The following is an 18,470-nucleotide window of genomic DNA, read 5'->3' as shown; positions in this document are numbered from 1 at the left end:
TTTCCCTATTTATCTTCTAATAAAGAGTTTACCAGTAAGGTCAGTGTCATGCGGGATTTTCTCTACTTTTATTTTATTGCTTCTACCTTATGTATTTGTGTTCTAAGTGGTTTCATGTCTTTTGGTTCATTTTTAACCATTCTTGTCCCTCTCCGTCTGTTTTAAGTGAGCTTGCCAAAGCAAATCCCAATCTACCAAGTTGAGATGGCAATAAAGTGTGCAATAAACCGCTCTCCTGTGTTTGTATCTCCAGCTGCGTGTCCAGTATTCTCTTTATCTCAAGAGGAGCCGCTCGCTTCACAACCTGCTCCTCCACCTCTTCAAAATGATGCCCGAAAGCCCCGTCTACCCAGGCCAGGGGGCGGAGCCTAAGGAGGCCAAAACCTTCTTCACAGAGAGCCTGTCTCTTTGTGTCGACAGTAAGTACAGCACCCACAGACCTGTGTGTCACGCTGTGCATGACTGTGCATGATGGAAACGAGCTCACTGTCTCCCCCCCTCCCATGTCGTCTTGCCTGCAGAAAGCCAGGCTGTTGAGTGGGAGCTCCCTCACCTGGCTTGCAGTGTGTACTACAGCGCAGTGCAGGACCTGCCTGCCATGGTGCGGCTGTGGTGGAACAGCCAGGAGAAGAGAGTGTGTACGGCTGTGGAGAAGTTCACTATTAAATATGTCAGTCCTGTCCTCTCGGCCCAGGAGATCTCCTCTGTCCACTCCAGCACTCAAACGTTTGACAGCATGACTGTAAGTTGGCAGATACGATTGGTGTGTGTGTGTGTGCGCGCGCTTGTGTGTATGCGTGTTCCCCTAAAACTGACTTAAACTTTACAACCTGATATCATATCTTGAGTTTGACTATTTTCAGGTTTAGCATCGGTCCATAATGTTCTGAACTGGGAATTTTCACAATTTTAAGCCTTAGTGTTACATCTGATTGAAGCAGTTAAGTCTTATATACAGTTTTCAGAAGTATTAAAAATGTGCTGCTGTCTGTAATATATAGTGAAGAAGAGTGATTGAGAAATCTGTCAATGTCAGTGTCCTTTCTACACGTTTCTGAGAAGTCATGACATTTATTCAGTTGTTGTAATATTCAAAATGAAACATATTCAATATAATCGAATGTTGAAAATTTAGTAGTGAACTACAATGACGACAATTCCAAAGACACTATTGTGTTTGGCACAGCCCCAGCAGAGCCAGAACATGAACAAGAGACTGTTTGAAATGCAAAGCGAGTTTCTGTTAGATAGTGACACATTGTTTGATGTTTTGACTTCATTGTCTTATTACTTTGGGTGTTAAATGACACAATATGAATTTAAAGTACAGACTGTCAGCTTTACTGTGCAGGATGTCAGCACTTTTTGTTTCTGATGCAAAATTGGACTAATCTCTCTTCTGATTTTCAGTAAGAAATTAAGTCTTAAAAGGTCTTAGATTTAGTTTAGCGAAATCTGCAGATACTGTATTTTGTCTTCGGTCACGATCGCTCTTTATCTGCTGCTAATTGAATGTAATCTGTCTTGGAAGATGTCACCTCGATGACCCCAACAGACCTGCTCTGTGTTTTTTGACTCTTGACACCCAAGCTTTTTACATAGATATTCTCCAAAAACAGTTGTACAAGGCTTATCATATCCTGTGTATTGTTGCTGTAAACTATGTTCAGAGTGCAAGTATCTCATGGCTCAAACATATTGAAATGACACTGATTAGATGTGCTGATTGATTATAGTATTTTAGCATAGCTTTCCATTTAAACTTTGATTCACTGACAAAATGATTTCCACACCACAGACATAGCAAAAAGCATGGCAAAATAACATGTTCCATTCTACTCAGGTGTAATCAATGCATTATGTAGAACAAATCCAGTGGATGCAGTACCGGCATCACAATGCAACCCATCTGCAACAGAGTAATGCAGCAGTGATCGATTCTCATTTCAAATCAATTCACTTCCACTAGAGAATAAGGCATTCAATTCATTTCGTGCCATCCTGGCAGTTCAGTTCAGTTGGTTTTTATTTTTGAGAACTGTGAAAGCAACGAGATTGGTCTCTAGTTTGTGAACTGTTGTCTGTCGCCTGCTTTGTAGATTGGAATGACCTTTGCCGTTTTCATTTCATTTGGAAAGACGCCGTTTCTGAAGGATAGATGACATATATGAGTGAATGGTTTTACGATTGTATCTATAATTTTTTTAACAAGTGCCATACTTACAGTATATCCTTACATAATAATAAATAATAATGGCTTTAATTTATATAGCACACTTTAAAATGTAAAACAAATCTCAAGGTGCTTTACAGTAGATAAAAGACAAGATAAAAACAGCACATAGCTATTTAGTAAGTTAACTACAGTCAGTGGATGTCTTATTTTTTGCGTTTACTAACAGTTTCCATAATTTCCCGTTGCTCCACAGCTCTCAAAAACACTGAATTCTGGTTGCAGTAACCCCATTCATCAGTTGGCCCGCTTTCCTCTATCTGTGTTGTTATAATTTCATTTGCCAATGATCAGTGTGCAATGCATTCGATTCAATAGGTAGTGGTTTATTTCACACAAAACAAACAATAGCACAGGCCCACTATGTGTTTATTTGGCCCTCAGGTGAAGGCTCGCTCCGCGGCGCGGGAGGTGATCGCTACCTATTCTGTGGACGATATCTTCATCGAGTTGGTGATCCAGCTGCCACAGAACTATCCTCTAGGCTCCATCACTGTGGAGAGTGGAAGGAGGGTGGGCGTCGCCGTGCAGCAGTGGAGGAACTGGATGCTGCAGCTCAGCACGTACCTCACACACCAGGTAGAAACACACACACAGCATGTACCTCACACACCAGGTAGAGACACACACACAGCATGTACCTCACACACCAGGTAGAGACACACACAGCACGTACCTTACACACCAGGTAGAAACACACACAGCATGTACCTCACACACCAGGTAGAAACACACACACAGCACGTACCTCACACACCAGGTAGAAACACACACAGCATGTACCTCACACACCAGGTAGAAACACACACAGCATGTACCTCACACACCAGGTAGAAACACACACAGCATGTACCTCACACACCAGGTAGAAACACACACAGCATGTACCTCACACACAAGGTAGAAACACACACAGCATGTACCTCACACACCAGGTAGAAACACACACACAGCATGTACCTCACACACCAGGTAGAAACACACACACAGCATGTACCTCACACACCAGGTAGAAACACACACAGCATGTACCTCACACACCAGGTAGAAACACACACACAGCACGTACCTTACACACCAGGTAGAAACACACACACAGCACGTACCTCACACACCAGGTAGAAACACACACACAGCACGTACCTCACACACCAGGTAGAAACACACACAGCATGTACCTCACACACCAGGTAGAAACACACACAGCATGTACCTCACACACCAGGTAGAAACACACACAGCATGTACCTCACACACCAGGTAGAAACACACACACAGCATGTACCTCACACACCAGGTAGAAACACACACACAGCATGTACCTCACACACCAGGTAGAAACACACACAGCATGTACCTCACACACCAGGTAGAAACACACACAGCATGTACCTCACACACCAGGTAGAAACACACACACAGCACGTACCTCACACACCAGGTAGAAACACACACAGCATGTACCTCACACACCAGGTAGAAACACACACAGCATGTACCTCACACACCAGGTAGAAACACACACACAGCATGTACCTCACACACCAGGTAGAAACACACACACAGCACGTACCTCACACACCAGGTAGAAACACACACACAGCACGTACCTCACACACCAGGTAGAAACACACACACAGCACGTACCTTACACACCAGGTAGAAACACACACACAGCATGTACCTCACACACCAGGTAGAAACACACACAGCATGTACCTCACACACCAGGTAGAAACACACACAGCATGTACCTCACACACCAGGTAGAAACACACACAGCACGTACCTCACACACCAGGTAGAGACACACACACAGCATGTACCTCACACACCAGGTAGAAACACACACACAGCACGTACCTCACACACCAGGTAGAAACACACACACAGCACGTACCTCACACACCAGGTAGAAACACACACACAGCACGTACCTCACACACCAGGTAGAAACACACACACAGCACGTACCTCACACACCAGGTAGAAACACACACACAGCATGTACCTCACACACCAGGTAGAAACACACACACAGCACGTACCTCACACACCAGGTAGAAACACACACACAGCATGTACCTCACACACCAGGTAGAAACACACACACAGCACGTACCTCACACACCAGGTAGAAACACACACACAGCACGTACCTCACACACCAGGTAGAAACACACACAGCATGTACCTCACACACCAGGTAGAAACACACACAGCATGTACCTCACACACCAGGTAGAAACACACACAGCATGTACCTCACACACCAGGTAGAAACACACACAGCATGTACCTCACACACCAGGTAGAAACACACACACAGCATGTACCTCACACACCAGGTAGAAACACACACACAGCATGTACCTCACACACCAGGTAGAAACACACACAGCATGTACCTCACACACCAGGTAGAAACACACACAGCATGTACCTCACACACCAGGTAGAAACACACACAGCATGTACCTCACACACCAGGTAGAAACACACACAGCATGTACCTCACACACCAGGTAGAAACACACACAGCATGTACCTCACACACCAGGTAGAAACACACACACAGCACGTACCTCACACACCAGGTAGAAACACACACAGCATGTACCTCACACACCAGGTAGAAACACACACAGCATGTACCTCACACACCAGGTAGAAACACACACACAGCACGTACCTCACACACCAGGTAGAGACACACACACAGCATGTACCTCACACACCAGGTAGAAACACACACACAGCACGTACCTCACACACCAGGTAGAAACACACACACAGCACGTACCTCACACACCAGGTAGAAACACACACACAGCACGTACCTCACACACCAGGTAGAAACACACACACAGCACGTACCTCACACACCAGGTAGAAACACACACAGCATGTACCTCACACACCAGGTAGAAACACACACAGCACGTACCTCACACACCAGGTAGAAACACACACACAGAACGTACCTCACACACCAGGTAGAAACACACACACAGCACGTACCTCACACACCAGGTAGAAACACACACAGCACTAGGGATGTCAATTTTCGGTTAATTTCACTTTCGATTAACCGACGCTAATAATCGATTAACCTATCGGTTAATTCATAATTTTTTAATATAAAAAAAAAAAAAAATTTTTTTTTTTTTTGTCTATTTACTCAATGAGCTCATGCCCAAACAAGGCGTGTCTATTTAGATGCTGAAATGTTAATGCTTTTTGTGTTAGAATTATGCCTTTATTTTTTGTTGGCTTTGCTGAAATTTATAAGTTTATTGCCACATTTTGATCAGGTAATCATTCCAAAATCATTCTGGCTCTTATATGGATGACAAGTTGTCATCCATTTCAGCATCTAAATAGACACGCCTTGTTTGGGCATGAGCTCATTGAGTAAATAGACAAAAAAAAAAAAAAAAAAAAAAAAAAAATTTTAATATTAACTGATAGACCGACAGCAATAACCGAACAACGACGTTAGCGACGGTTAATCGATTAACGGTTAACCGTTGACATCCCTACACAGCACGTACCTCACACACCAGGTAGAAACACACACACAGCACGTACCTCACACACCAGGTAGAAACACACACACAGCACGTACCTTACACACCAGGTAGAAACACACACAGCACGTACCTCACACACCAGGTAGAAACACACACAGCACGTACCTCACACACCAGGTAGAAACACACACAGCACGTACCTTACACACCAGGTAGAAACACACACAGCACGTACCTCACACACCAGGTAGAAACACACACAGCACGTACCTTACACACCAGGTAGAAACACACACACAGCACGTACCTTACACACCAGGTAGAAACACACACAGCACGTACCTCACACACCAGGTAGAAACACACACAGCACGTACCTTACACACCAGGTAGAAACACACACAGCACGTACCTTACACACCAGGTAGAAACACACACACAGCACGTACCTCACACACCAGGTAGAAACACACACAGCATGTACCTTACACACCAGGTAGAAACACACACACAGCACGTACCTTACACACCAGGTAGAAACACACACACAGCACGTACCTCACACACCAGGTAGAGACACACACACAGCACGTACCTTACACACCAGGTAGAAACACACACACAGCACGTACCTTACACACCAGGTAGAAACACACACACAGCACGTACCTCACACACCAGGTAGAAACACACACAGCATGTACCTCACACACCAGGTAGAAACACACACGCAGCACGTACCTCACACACCAGGTAGAAACACACACACAGCACGTACCTCACACACCAGGTAGAAACACACACACAGCATGTACCTCACACACCAGGTAGAAACACACACAGCATGTACCTCACACACCAGGTAGAAACACACACACAGCACGTACCTCACACACCAGGTAGAAACACACACACAGCACGTACCTCACACACCAGGTAGAAACACACACAAAAAGGAGCACATGCACTCTCACCGACATGCCTGCATGTGAAGGCAGCAGGGTGGTGTAGCAAGTAGAGGATAAACTATTAATCCAAACAGGTTCATTTCATCTATCTATTATTAACTATTAAGTTTTCTTATGGAAAGACTGTGTTTTTTGTCATACCGGACAGTTTCGACTGCTGCTTCCTGCAGTCTTCCTCAGTGACGTCACATGATGTTGTTGTGACGTGCTGTATGGCTGGTTCATATATGAATGGCCTTCATAAACCAGCCATACAGCACGTCACAACAACATCACGTGACGTCTCTGAGGAAGACTGCAGGAAGCAGCAGTCGAAACTGTCAGGTATGACAAAAAACACCATAAGAAAACTTAACACATTGAGTGCCAGCGACGCCATATGGCGTCATTAGAAATTTACCGTAGGCTGCCAGCGACGCCAAATGGCGTCAATAACTCGAAATTGTTTTTTTGACGGGGGGGTGTCGATCTATGCCTCTTACATCGCCTCTTACAATATGAGAGCTATTGAATGTGTCTAACCTATTTTACAGAACCCTTAGGTGGCGACAGCGCACTCCAGATGAGAGAAAGTGGAGTAAAACACACAGAAGAAGTCGTTGGGGAAAAGGAAATCGCATCACATCCGTCCGTATGCAGCTGCTTCATTGAAGCATAACGTTAGCTGTGCCCCTGCAGCAGCCAATCTGCTCTCACAATTGAGCACCTCCGTGTCCGCTGCACAGCCCATTCGCATGATCAGCCGTGGAGTTATTATTATTCTCAACTGGAAGCATGGGAGCTGGTGACAAATACACACGGTTGTAAAAAAGCTGGATGTAGCGGACTTGTCAGTGCAGAGCAAACGCAGGCAGCAGAAAGCCCCAGAGACACTCCCAGAAGGAGGAGTGTGCAGTTGAGGGGGTGGGGGGGGGCACGCAGAGCACGCAGAGCAGCATACAACACCCAGACAGCAGGACAGGATTAGCAGACGCAAGCTAGAATATCTGATGCCCACCAGCAGTAAATCAAGAACAGCAAGAAGCTGCAACCAGCAGCGCACGCAGGGGCCAGCGCTGCTGGTTGCAGCTAAAAAATATTATTTGGCCAAACAAAATTCCTTTGTTTTCACTCTTTTATTGAAGGAAATTATTTTTGAGGTGTCATTACATCAGAAAATATTAGCAATGAGTCAATGATGTGCTTGAAATGCTTCCTTTCACAAAAGGCTGAATATCTCAGGTTCTAGAAAAAAAGTGGCTGTTTTTGGTCAAATCAAGCTATCTTCTCCGGCTCATAACTAAAGAACGGAAAATGGGATCAATAAACTTTTTTTTGCAGGTGATAGAAGAGAGTCTCATCGTTATTTGTGCGTGTTCAGTGTTTACATAGTAATTATTAAAGAAATTATATGACTGTTTTAAAATGCATTGCGGCCTATGTGGCACAGTACAGCACCTTTTGCCCAAGGGCCGTGGCACTCAAAGTGTTAATAGTGGATAAACTATTATTATTGTGTTGCTTCATTCATTGTGGATGGAATAATTAAATATAATTTTTGTGTGTGTGTGTGTGTGTGTGTGTGCGTGCGTGCGTGCGTGTGTGTATAGAATGGCAGCATAATGGAGGGTCTGGCTCTTTGGAAGAACAACGTGGATAAGCGTTTTGAGGGAGTAGAGGACTGTATGATCTGCTTCTCTGTTATCCATGGCTCCAACTACTCTTTGCCCAAGAAGGCCTGCCGCACCTGCAAGAAGAAATTCCACTCGGCGTGTCTGGTGAGACACTTCCCAAACAACACTGCACCACTAAAACCACCAAACTAAAAACTACTAAGACCATAATCACAACATATCACAAGTTCAATTGAATGTTCCATTGCGCTTTATTTTTATTTGTGATGTCACACTCATTTGTCTTCTCTTTTTACTTGTCCCTCTACAGTACAAGTGGTTCACGTCCAGTAATAAGTCCACCTGTCCACTGTGCAGAGAAACCTTCTTCTAACCCACAGACTGTCTGTTGTCGACCATGGTCCAAAGGTCAGCTGATGTGCAACATCAAACAGCCACAAGCAACCAGGATTCTTTAGGCCAGATTGTGATGCCAGGAGGAGGGAAGCACATTATGCGAAAGAGGATACTAAGAAGCACATGACGATATTAAGATCTAGACCTACGTCTGGCTGAAAATGCTGTTTCTCAGAGGCTTTCTCTGCCTAAAATGGCTATTTGAATGCATGTAAAGGAAATATTGCTTTGTGCTCACTCTATTGCGTCTGAAGGACCAGAACATCTAATCAGTGCTAAGAGGAGCTCTCAACCCATCTACAGTAAAGTTTAGTACTAATTAACTCTTGGCTTGGTGACCTTTATGTCCATATTGATTATTGATTACTGTGGGTTGATAAGCAATCAACAGTATGTTTTTGCCAGCCAGTGTTATATGTGCACAGTGTGAATAGCTCACTACTGATTGTTTTCGTTTTATTTGCGAGTTCTCCTTTTTTGGGTACGTTGATTTCCTCTCTTTTCAAACACACAGGAGTATAGAAAGAGCATGAATCAGAAAGTTGGAAGCCCAAAGCTGTTCAATTGGGCCTATGCAATGTTTATGTTGAATTTCAATAGAATGATCATCAAACCTGAAAACAGATTGTTCTGTGTAATTCAATGCCAAACACTGCTTTTGCAATATTTCCTAATATTTAGGAGTTTTAGATTAACTCTGATTTGCGAAATACCTTATATACCACCATACCGTGATGAGATCACCCATGAGAAGCCAGGAGAAGGAACTTCTTTAGGGAAGGAAGTAGGGATGCACCGATTGCCATTTTCTTGGCCATTTCCGATTTTTGAATAGTCTGACTTGCCGATACCGATTTTTGCCGATTCCGATTTTTTTTTCTAAAAACAACAATTGACAGCTTACACAAACGTTTTTGTAACTTTGTTTGAAAATTAAGATTCATAGAACAATTCTTACATCTAATGGGGATCCAAATAATCTTATCTTATCTTATCATTTGCATGAAGTAGGACCATCTCACTCAAACACATCTCAAAATAAAAGTGTTCCAGGTTAGGCTACTGGACAGAGCTTTTTTTGTGCAAATACAATGAATACAAAAATTAAATTAAATCCAATAGCCTATATCCCACAGCTATCATGCATTTACTTTTCCAAAAGAAAACAGGTGCAACAGAACATCAAAATGATCCATGGACAAGGAGTTTATAGCCTGGCTCCAGACCAGTCCTCTTGAGTAGAGGGGAAATGAGTTTATGAGTTACAGTAACGATCTTCAGTCTAAATATCAGGCGGAGTTTACACACAGTCCGAAGTTTGGTATGCGTATTTTTATCTGCCATCCGAAAAAATATCGTCACGCACAGAAATCCTTGCACACTTGTGAGTCCGATGCATTTTTATTATTATGTCCGTCGTTCTATTTGCAATACGAAACAAATAGTCTCTCCTGTATCTACGTTACAACATGACTGACAGGCTGAGGCACCAGCGCTGATGTGGAATGGAAAAGGCAGGTCGGGGAATGGTGGACACAATGCTCGCGTTCACCTCGCCAAGTCGGCTGTGCACTGTGGCCGGGTGCAGCAGCACTGCTTCCCGGGTAGAGAGAGCAGAGAGAGGGGGGCCAGTGAGGTGAAGCGAGCCGCTCAGACTTGACTCCAGCCGAGCGGGACTCGGCCGCATCTCTGTCTCCACGGCTTATTTTTGACTTGCATGTGTGACAAACTGCGAGATTTGTCTACTTCACTGACGGTGAAAAAAATCCACAACGAGGAAGGTATGCTGGCGTGTGTGGTGTGGTGGCTGGGTGCCTGTCTCGGTGCTTTGGGGTGCGCGCACGTCATGTGAAAATCGGCTCACAGAATCGGCTATTTAGAGTGACCGGCGCAGATCACCGATCGAGGCCGATCACGTGAAAATCGGCCATTTCCGGTCACGTGCCGATCGATCGGTGCATCCCTAGAAGGAAGGGTTTTCTTTCAACATGATTCCAATGCTCACAAATGTCAAAACCCATTTCAGGGTTCGTACAAAGTCTTGATTCTTGATTTTACCCGTCATCTTTTCAAGGTTAGGAATATGTTTGAATTTGAATATGCTGTACTCCTTGAAAAGTGCTTGATTTTCAACATCTGGTGCTTCGTCTACACAATCACTCATGTGAACCAAAAATCTTTTAATACCTGAAATGCTATTTATTGTCTCCTGGCGTCTCACACAAGACAAGGAGCAGACAGCAGAGTGGACCGGAGCTAGATTGAATGACATGGGCTCCGAAATGAAAAGGAGCATTTTTCCCTTCAGCTCCGATCCGCTCCACCCCGCGTCATGAGGGCAACCATCTGCTGTCATCTAGCTAAACATACAAGTTAGCTATTGTACCTCCTGAATTTTGTCACCTCGCGCTTTAATCATGCCAGGTTGAGCAAGCATTAACTAATCATGATCAAAACTAGGGCTGGGCAATATAATCGATACGGCAATATATCGCAATATTTTATTTCCCGATACTGTATCGATACTTGGACGCCAAGTATCGCGATATTTAAATATATATATATATACAGTATATATATATATATATATTTTTTTTTTTTGCAGGTCATGCCAGGCCTCTGCATCTGGTGATTCCCACCCCTAATCGATACTGTATCGATATTTCCCATATCGATGCGTTCAGTAACACTCAACACTCAGTAGTTTTGACTAAATTTGTCCACTAACTTATCAGTATAAAGTGATGTACATATTATTACACTACCTGGGTGGTACACAGTGTGTTGTATCTTTAGCTCTATTATTTAAGTTTGAGTAAATTCTGTAGAATATCACAATATATCGCAATATGTATCGCATCGCAATATATCGTGATACAATCGTATCGTGATACGTATCGTATCGTGAGATCCTTGCCAATACCCAGCCCTAATCAAAACATACAATAAAAGTTAATATGAACAGCTGGTAAAATAAACACATTGATTGCTGTGGCTAAGGAGTACTGTAAACTTTATTGTTCACAATTGCATTTACAGTAACAATTTAATTGAGATGTGATAAAGGCTTCGAGACTGTGAATTTTTGGTTTAGGTACCTTGAACATGCTTGAAAAGTGCTTGAATTTTACTCTTGAAAAGCTGTACCCTGCTATTCATATCTACCTTCCTTCTGACCACGTGTGCCCTGCATATTCCTGTACAGTAAATGATGCTGAAAAGTAAATCACAATTAGATGGCCAGTGTTTACGTATGTTTTTGTTATTCAAGCCACTTTGTTGAACAGGTATATATTGTTGCCTTTAGGGATGGGTATTGGTTCAAATTTCAAGAATCGATTTGATTCCGATTCACAAGGTTCCGAATCGATTAATCCCGATTCGATTCGATTCCGATTCGATTAATTTCAATATCGATTTGGTTAGTGATACTAAAACATGTTTTTTGAGCTGTAACCTGAATTACATGATTGTCCAGTTATGTAACACAGGGGTTCCCAACATTTTTTGTGCGACCGGTTGTCAATTTTAATGGTTTTAGTTACACAAAGGGTAAATAACAGCCTTTTCATCTGTCAATAAAGACACTTGCACAATTATGCACAGTGATTTGATTTCAGCCTATATAATTTCTAAAAGTAGATATTAATGATCAAACATTTCCATTTATGTAGCCTACAGTATTTATGTTTTTGTTTCAACTACAAACATAAATAAACGTCAACTTGAAACTATGTTTCAACTACCACACACAGCCTATAATATTATAGCCTATGTTTATTTTTATTTTTTTAATCATTTTTTTTTTTTATAAAAAAATCGATCTCTGGACATATGAATCGATATCAAAGGATTCAAATAAAAATTGGAGAATCGATTTTTTTAACCCAGCCCTAGTTGCCTTCATAACTTATTAAATTTCACCCTTTGAAAAAGCTACCCCATTATCAAACTGTTATCAGCATGTTGCACTGTCTAGGATTTAAATCTGTAACTATACATCAATGATCAGACAGGCATTCGTACACACAACTTATAGTTATAGACTAGAGATTTGATTCTAACTGGGACTACCTCTCCAATACCACATGAATATGCCGTGGTACTGTAAGACAGTGGTTCCCAATGTTTTTTGTCATACTAGGAAGTCCTAGGGGGCAGACTTAACCTATTTTAACAAGACACTGATGACGTCACAGTTGCTCGAGTGACATCGCTGATGACATCACAATTGCTCAAGTGAGATCACTGAAGTCATCATCACTGATGACATCACAATCGTGACTGAACCACACCGCCGCCGCCAACCACAGACATACCGCCGAGCGAGAGACCCAAGAGGACCAGAAGTACAGAATGTAATGCAACATAAAGGATGCCAACTGCCATAAAACACTAAAGAAGAAGAGACACACCGCCACCCACTTAGCCAATTTGAACTAAGAAGAAGATGTATGTACCCCTTGAGCAGGGCCGGCTCCAGAACAAGATGACTAGGGATGCATCCTAGATAGGAAGGGGTGCAGATGCCCGACCAAAAATGTTACATGTTATTTTACTAAAAATAATGCATTTTACCATCATTTCAAGTAGAATGATACCACCCAAGCCAGAATATTTCAAGTGTTTCAAGTGCTTTACTGAAATATTTGGACCATATAATGATAATACAATTATCTCAACCTTAAAAGGTTACATATGTGTCAAAAAGCCATAAATTCACATCAAAGAACAAAGAAAAAGGGAGGTACGGTGGTGCAGTGGTAAGCACTATCGCCTCACAGCTCGAAGGTCGTGGGTTCGATTCCCACCTGGGACGATGTGAACGCTGAAGGAATGCGTGCCCGTCCGCATGTCCTCGAGTGCCCACCGCCCGGGTGGGGTCGTCAAAAGGGCCTTTCTGTGTGGAGTTTGCATGTTCTCCCCGTGCCTCCCGGGGGTTTCCTTCATATAGGAACCCATTTCACAAAAACATGCAATATCCTGGTTGCTAATGTGGTTCCTCCTCTGGTCGTTAAGGGCGCCTGGTCAGAGGGAGGGGAACTGGTTGGAATAGCGTGAACCTCCCACGTGCTATGTCCTACCGGTGAAGCTTCCTCTGTCAGGTGAAAAGAAGCGGCTGGCTGACTGCCCATGTCTCGGAGGAAGCATGGAGTCAGTCTCGGCTCTCCCCAGATCGGCAGAGGATGGAGTAGCAACCAGGATTGAGAAATCAAGTGAGCACTAATGGGGGATAAAATGGGATAAAAAATCTGACAGACAAAATAAAAAAAATAAAAAAATAATAATTCAAGTTTAAACAGTAGGCTAAGTGTACAACTGCAGCATTTTTATTTTTATTTTTTTACTTTTCAACTGAGCATGCAGACAATTAAAATAAGGGTGCAATGCGTGCTTTTACACCCCCGTAGAACCGGGCCTGCCCTTGAGCTGTTTTGCCATGCCAATCGTACTGTGGCTGCGGTGGATCCACAGACGTACAAGTAAAACCATACAAAATATATTTGTCACTGAACTCCCAGTGTTTGGGGTTGGCCTCTTTTTTGCTTTCGTCGTCACCGGGCCACCCTATTTACGAGTCGTTTATCCATGTTTACTAGCTAGTTGGTGTGACTGTGCAGTTTTGACGTGTGAACGTGACCTGGGGAACTACAGTAGCTGCGGCGGGCACGTACTAGTAGCCTGCCATTTCCGCAACGGCCTTATGAAATGACTTGGAATCTTTTTGTATCATTTTGGAAATAAATTGTAATCCCCAATAATTCCACGTACCCCAGTTGGGAATCACTGCTGTAAGACACCCAAGATGTGTCCCCCAAACTGCTATTATCGGAGATGGGAAAGTAGACACATTATTTACTTAATTAGAAGTAGTTACTTGTCTAAAAAAAAGACTCAAGACTGATTCAACTTGTTTACTCAAGTGAAAGTTAAAAATGACAGGCTCTGAAATGTAATAGTATAAAAGTATTTCTACCGGCTGTTTCTGTCCAAAGCTAACTGAACCTCACATCATATTAAGATCAACAGAATTTTCGCACGCTGCCAAGCACATGGACACACAATTATTGCTCTCCAAATATAGTAGGATTGGCTACAGGTGGTGTGCTGATGGTATTTCATCTCTGGTCCTGGATTTGTTTGGAACGGTCACTGAACAACTAAATAGATTAAATGAAAATAAACGGACAAGTCAGTTTTGGTGGAGCACGTGTGATAGTGGTAGGGAGGGAGTGAACTTTGTTCAGGCGATGTGTGCCCAGCCCTTGGCGGATCCGGATCGACACACTTTGGCCAGACTGTGAGGAAATCCCTTGGCCTCCGGAAAGACCCTGAGCGCTTCGGGGATCTGCCCTCATCCAGCTGTGCCTGCTCCAAGGTCACCAGGGCCGGGTCGGCGCCATGGTCCAGGTCGGAGCAGCTGGACGAAGGCCGTGCCATGCCTGTTACTCAGCACCACATCCAGCAGGCGAGAAGCCACGTCACGGGTCAGAACGCCAGCGGCTTTGAGCAGCAGGCGGAAGCAGTCCCAAGTGGTTGCGTTCAGCACTGATGTCAAGAGGACCTACATGTATGTCAACAGGAACAGCAGCATGGCACCTGATGAGTTCCTGCAGTATGTCCAGCCTTCCATCCAGGGCAGCGTAATACACCAGGGTATTATTAGTATGGGTGTGGGCCGCTTCTTCTGTTGGGGTCGGCCCCGGCTTCCAGGAGGATCCGGACACATGTCCAGGTGACCACTGCGCACGGCAGAGTAGAAAGGCATCCAGACGTTCTCGTTAGCTACTCGGTCTACCTGGGCTCTCTGGGTGATCAGGTAGTCTACACATGCAGCATGACCCTGTCAGGCTGCGTGCCCCAGAGGGGTCCCAGCAAGCGAACACTGCTCATTGATCGGCCTTCTGAAGCAGGGTCCTCTGTTTATTCACGTCTCCTGCCCAGGTGCTGGCGGCCTGGTGGAGCCACCTGTCGCCATCCTTGAGATCTATCACTGTAGCACACCGACGTGTACGCTGCGTCTCAAACAGAAGGCATTATGTACAGTGTGTTATTTCCATAACTATGACTGTATGTAAACCTGTGCCAGTTTCCAAGAAAAGACCGCAATTAGCCTCAGCCGGTGACTGCTGGCACCAGTCTCCCACACTCATTTATCTTGAGTCCACCTCTTCCTCATCTTGAATAATTTAACTGTTTAATGGAGGCTTGCTCATCACAGTTGTTCCTATGGAATTAATTATGACAGATTAAGCATGATCAGTGAACTAATAATCCATATCATTTGGTCTGCTGTCTGTGTGTGTGCAAGTGTGTGTGTGCATTTGTAACCCATTATGGTGGTCAAAAATGATCAATACATGTAGCCAGCATCCATCATCATCTGGCCTTGACCTTTTTAATGGCCATCGATCTGTTTGCCACGCATAAATATTTATAGTGAAGTCCCATTCCCTCACATGAGCTTTCACGTGTGCACACGCACACACTCACATAAGTGGCCTCAGATCCTATTGCTCATTATCTGCTTGATTAAGCAGTAGTGCAAATGTTATGAACTAGTCTTGTGTGCAGCCTATTCATTTCACAATAATATGGGCCATCCAAGCCAGAAGATGGCAGCATTGTCAAAGGACACTATGCTATGACAAATAAAACAAGCATTTGGGGAGATGTGTATATATATCAGTTTGAAAGATTAGATATTAATGGTTTAATCTGTCTGGGGAGATTAAATTACCTAGATATAGTTTATCTTTAGAATCTCTCTCCGGATTTAAATACTGTCCTGTGCTCCATGCTGTTTTTCAACCAGATATAGAGGGAATTTCCCCGTGGGGATCATTAATGTTTCATCTTTCATTACTTGAATGAATTTCAGGAATAAATTCAGTCACAATACTGGAACCTTCCTGGCAAGACGGTTTGACACCCTGCAGTTCATGTTGCAAACCTCATTCATTGGAAGGATTTAATAGTTGGAGCAGACGAGCGGTACCACTCAAGATGGCAATCTTGAAAAGGACCACTGCCAATTTTCAACCAGCTTTATCATTACAAAATCAGTAGTATATCAGAAAACTGTAAACAGTTTTGGAGGCATTCATTTAGTTTGACAGTTATTGAGAGTTTATTTGAGTTAAGTTGTGGACCAGTGATGTCATTCATGCACAAACGACATCACTGGTCCAATTTGACATAACTGTCAAATTAAATGACTGCAAAACTGCTTACAGTTTTCTGATATACTACTGATTTTGTAATAATACAAAGCTAGTTGAAAATTGGCAGAGTGTTGACCAAATCTGGAATTTACCGAAAATGGATTGTTAATTTTGAAAACATGTTAATCTGTATGCTCAAACATCCACATTTTGATGGTGCCTTTGAGGGAACTTAATTCATTGTATAATTTAATATGGCCAAATGATCTGAAACTGTGTAGAGATTTAATGATGTGCCTTGTGCAGAAACGGTGTGGAGCAACAGTGGGTGTGGGCGATGAAGAGAGATTGAAGAGATGAAGAAGAAAGAGAGAGAGAGAGAGCACAGGTCAGACGCTCCATGATTTCCCCTCCTTTGAGCTGCAAGTGCCTGAGATGCTATCCATCCATCCCATTAGCCATCATCCCACTCTGACCCGCTTTCATGAGACTGCTCTACAAGCCTCATCAGCAGCCAGTCAGTTTACTGGCCTCTCTGCTCTACAAGCCTCATCAGCAGCCAGTCAGTTTACTGGCCTCGCTGCTCTACCAGCCTCATCAGCAGCCAGTCAGTTTACTGGCCTCGCTGCTCTACAAGCCTCATCAGCAGCCAGTCAGTTTACTGGCCTCGCTGCTCTACCAGCCTCATCAGCAGCCAGTCAGTTTACTGGCCTCGCTGCTCTACCAGCCTCATCAGCAGCCAGTCAGTTTACTGGCCTCTCTGCTCTACAAGCCTCATCAGCAGCCAGTCAGTTTACTGGCCTCGCTGCTCTACCAGCCTCATCAGCAGCCAGTCAGTTTACTGGCCTCGCTGCTCTACAAGCCTCATCAGCAGCCAGTCAGTTTACTGGCCTCGCTGCTCTACCAGCCTCATCAGCAGCCAGTCAGTTTACTGGCCTCTCTGCTCTACAAGCCTCATCAGCAGCCAGTCAGTTTACTGGCCTCTCTGCTCTACCAGCCTCATCAGCAGCCAGTCAGTTTACTGGCCTCTCTGCTCTACAAGCCTCATCAGCAGCCAGTCAGTTTACTGGCCTCGCTGCTCTACCAGCCTCATCAGCAGCCAGTCAGTTTACTGGCCTCTCTGCTCTACAAGCCTCATCAGCAGCCAGTCAGTTTACTGGCCTCGCTGCTCTACCAGCCTCATCAGCAGCCAGTCAGTTTACTGGCCTCGCTGCTCTACAAGCCTCATCAGCAGCCAGTCAGTTTACTGGCCTCGCTGCTCTACCAGCCTCATCAGCAGCCAGTCAGTTTACTGGCCTCGCTGCTCTACCAGCCTCATCAGCAGCCAGTCAGTTTACTGGCCTCTCTGCTCTACAAGCCTCATCAGCAGCCAGTCAGTTTACTGGCCTCGCTGCTCTACCAGCCTCATCAGCAGCCAGTCAGTTTACTGGCCTCGCTGCTCTACAAGCCTCATCAGCAGCCAGTCAGTTTACTGGCCTCGCTGCTCTACCAGCCTCATCAGCAGCCAGTCAGTTTACTGGCCTCTCTGCTCTACAAGCCTCATCAGCAGCCAGTCAGTTTAC

General features: G+C 44.2%; 1 protein-coding gene across 1 annotated transcript in view; it reads left to right on the top strand.

Moving 5' to 3' along the window:
• The window catches only part of ltn1 (listerin E3 ubiquitin protein ligase 1), a 74,663-nt gene extending 63,415 nt beyond the window's left edge, over window positions 1-11,248 (top strand). The window contains exons 28-32 of the mRNA XM_083634523.1: window positions 254-419; window positions 522-742; window positions 2,618-2,812; window positions 8,324-8,491; window positions 8,658-11,248. Of these exons, the coding sequence (XP_083490649.1) occupies window positions 254-419; window positions 522-742; window positions 2,618-2,812; window positions 8,324-8,491; window positions 8,658-8,720 (813 nt within the window). The 3' untranslated portion in view covers window positions 8,721-11,248. The remainder of the gene's footprint in view (window positions 1-253; window positions 420-521; window positions 743-2,617; window positions 2,813-8,323; window positions 8,492-8,657) is intronic.
• Window positions 11,249-18,470: the final 7,222 nt, after the last annotated feature.

The sequence above is a fragment of the Poromitra crassiceps genome (genome assembly GCF_964638095.1).
Source record: "Poromitra crassiceps genome assembly, chromosome: 1".
In the NCBI taxonomy this organism is placed as follows: Eukaryota; Metazoa; Chordata; class Actinopteri; order Beryciformes; family Melamphaidae; genus Poromitra; species Poromitra crassiceps.
Note: the sequence above shows the minus strand (reverse complement) of the source record. Positions and strands in the feature narration are given on the sequence as shown.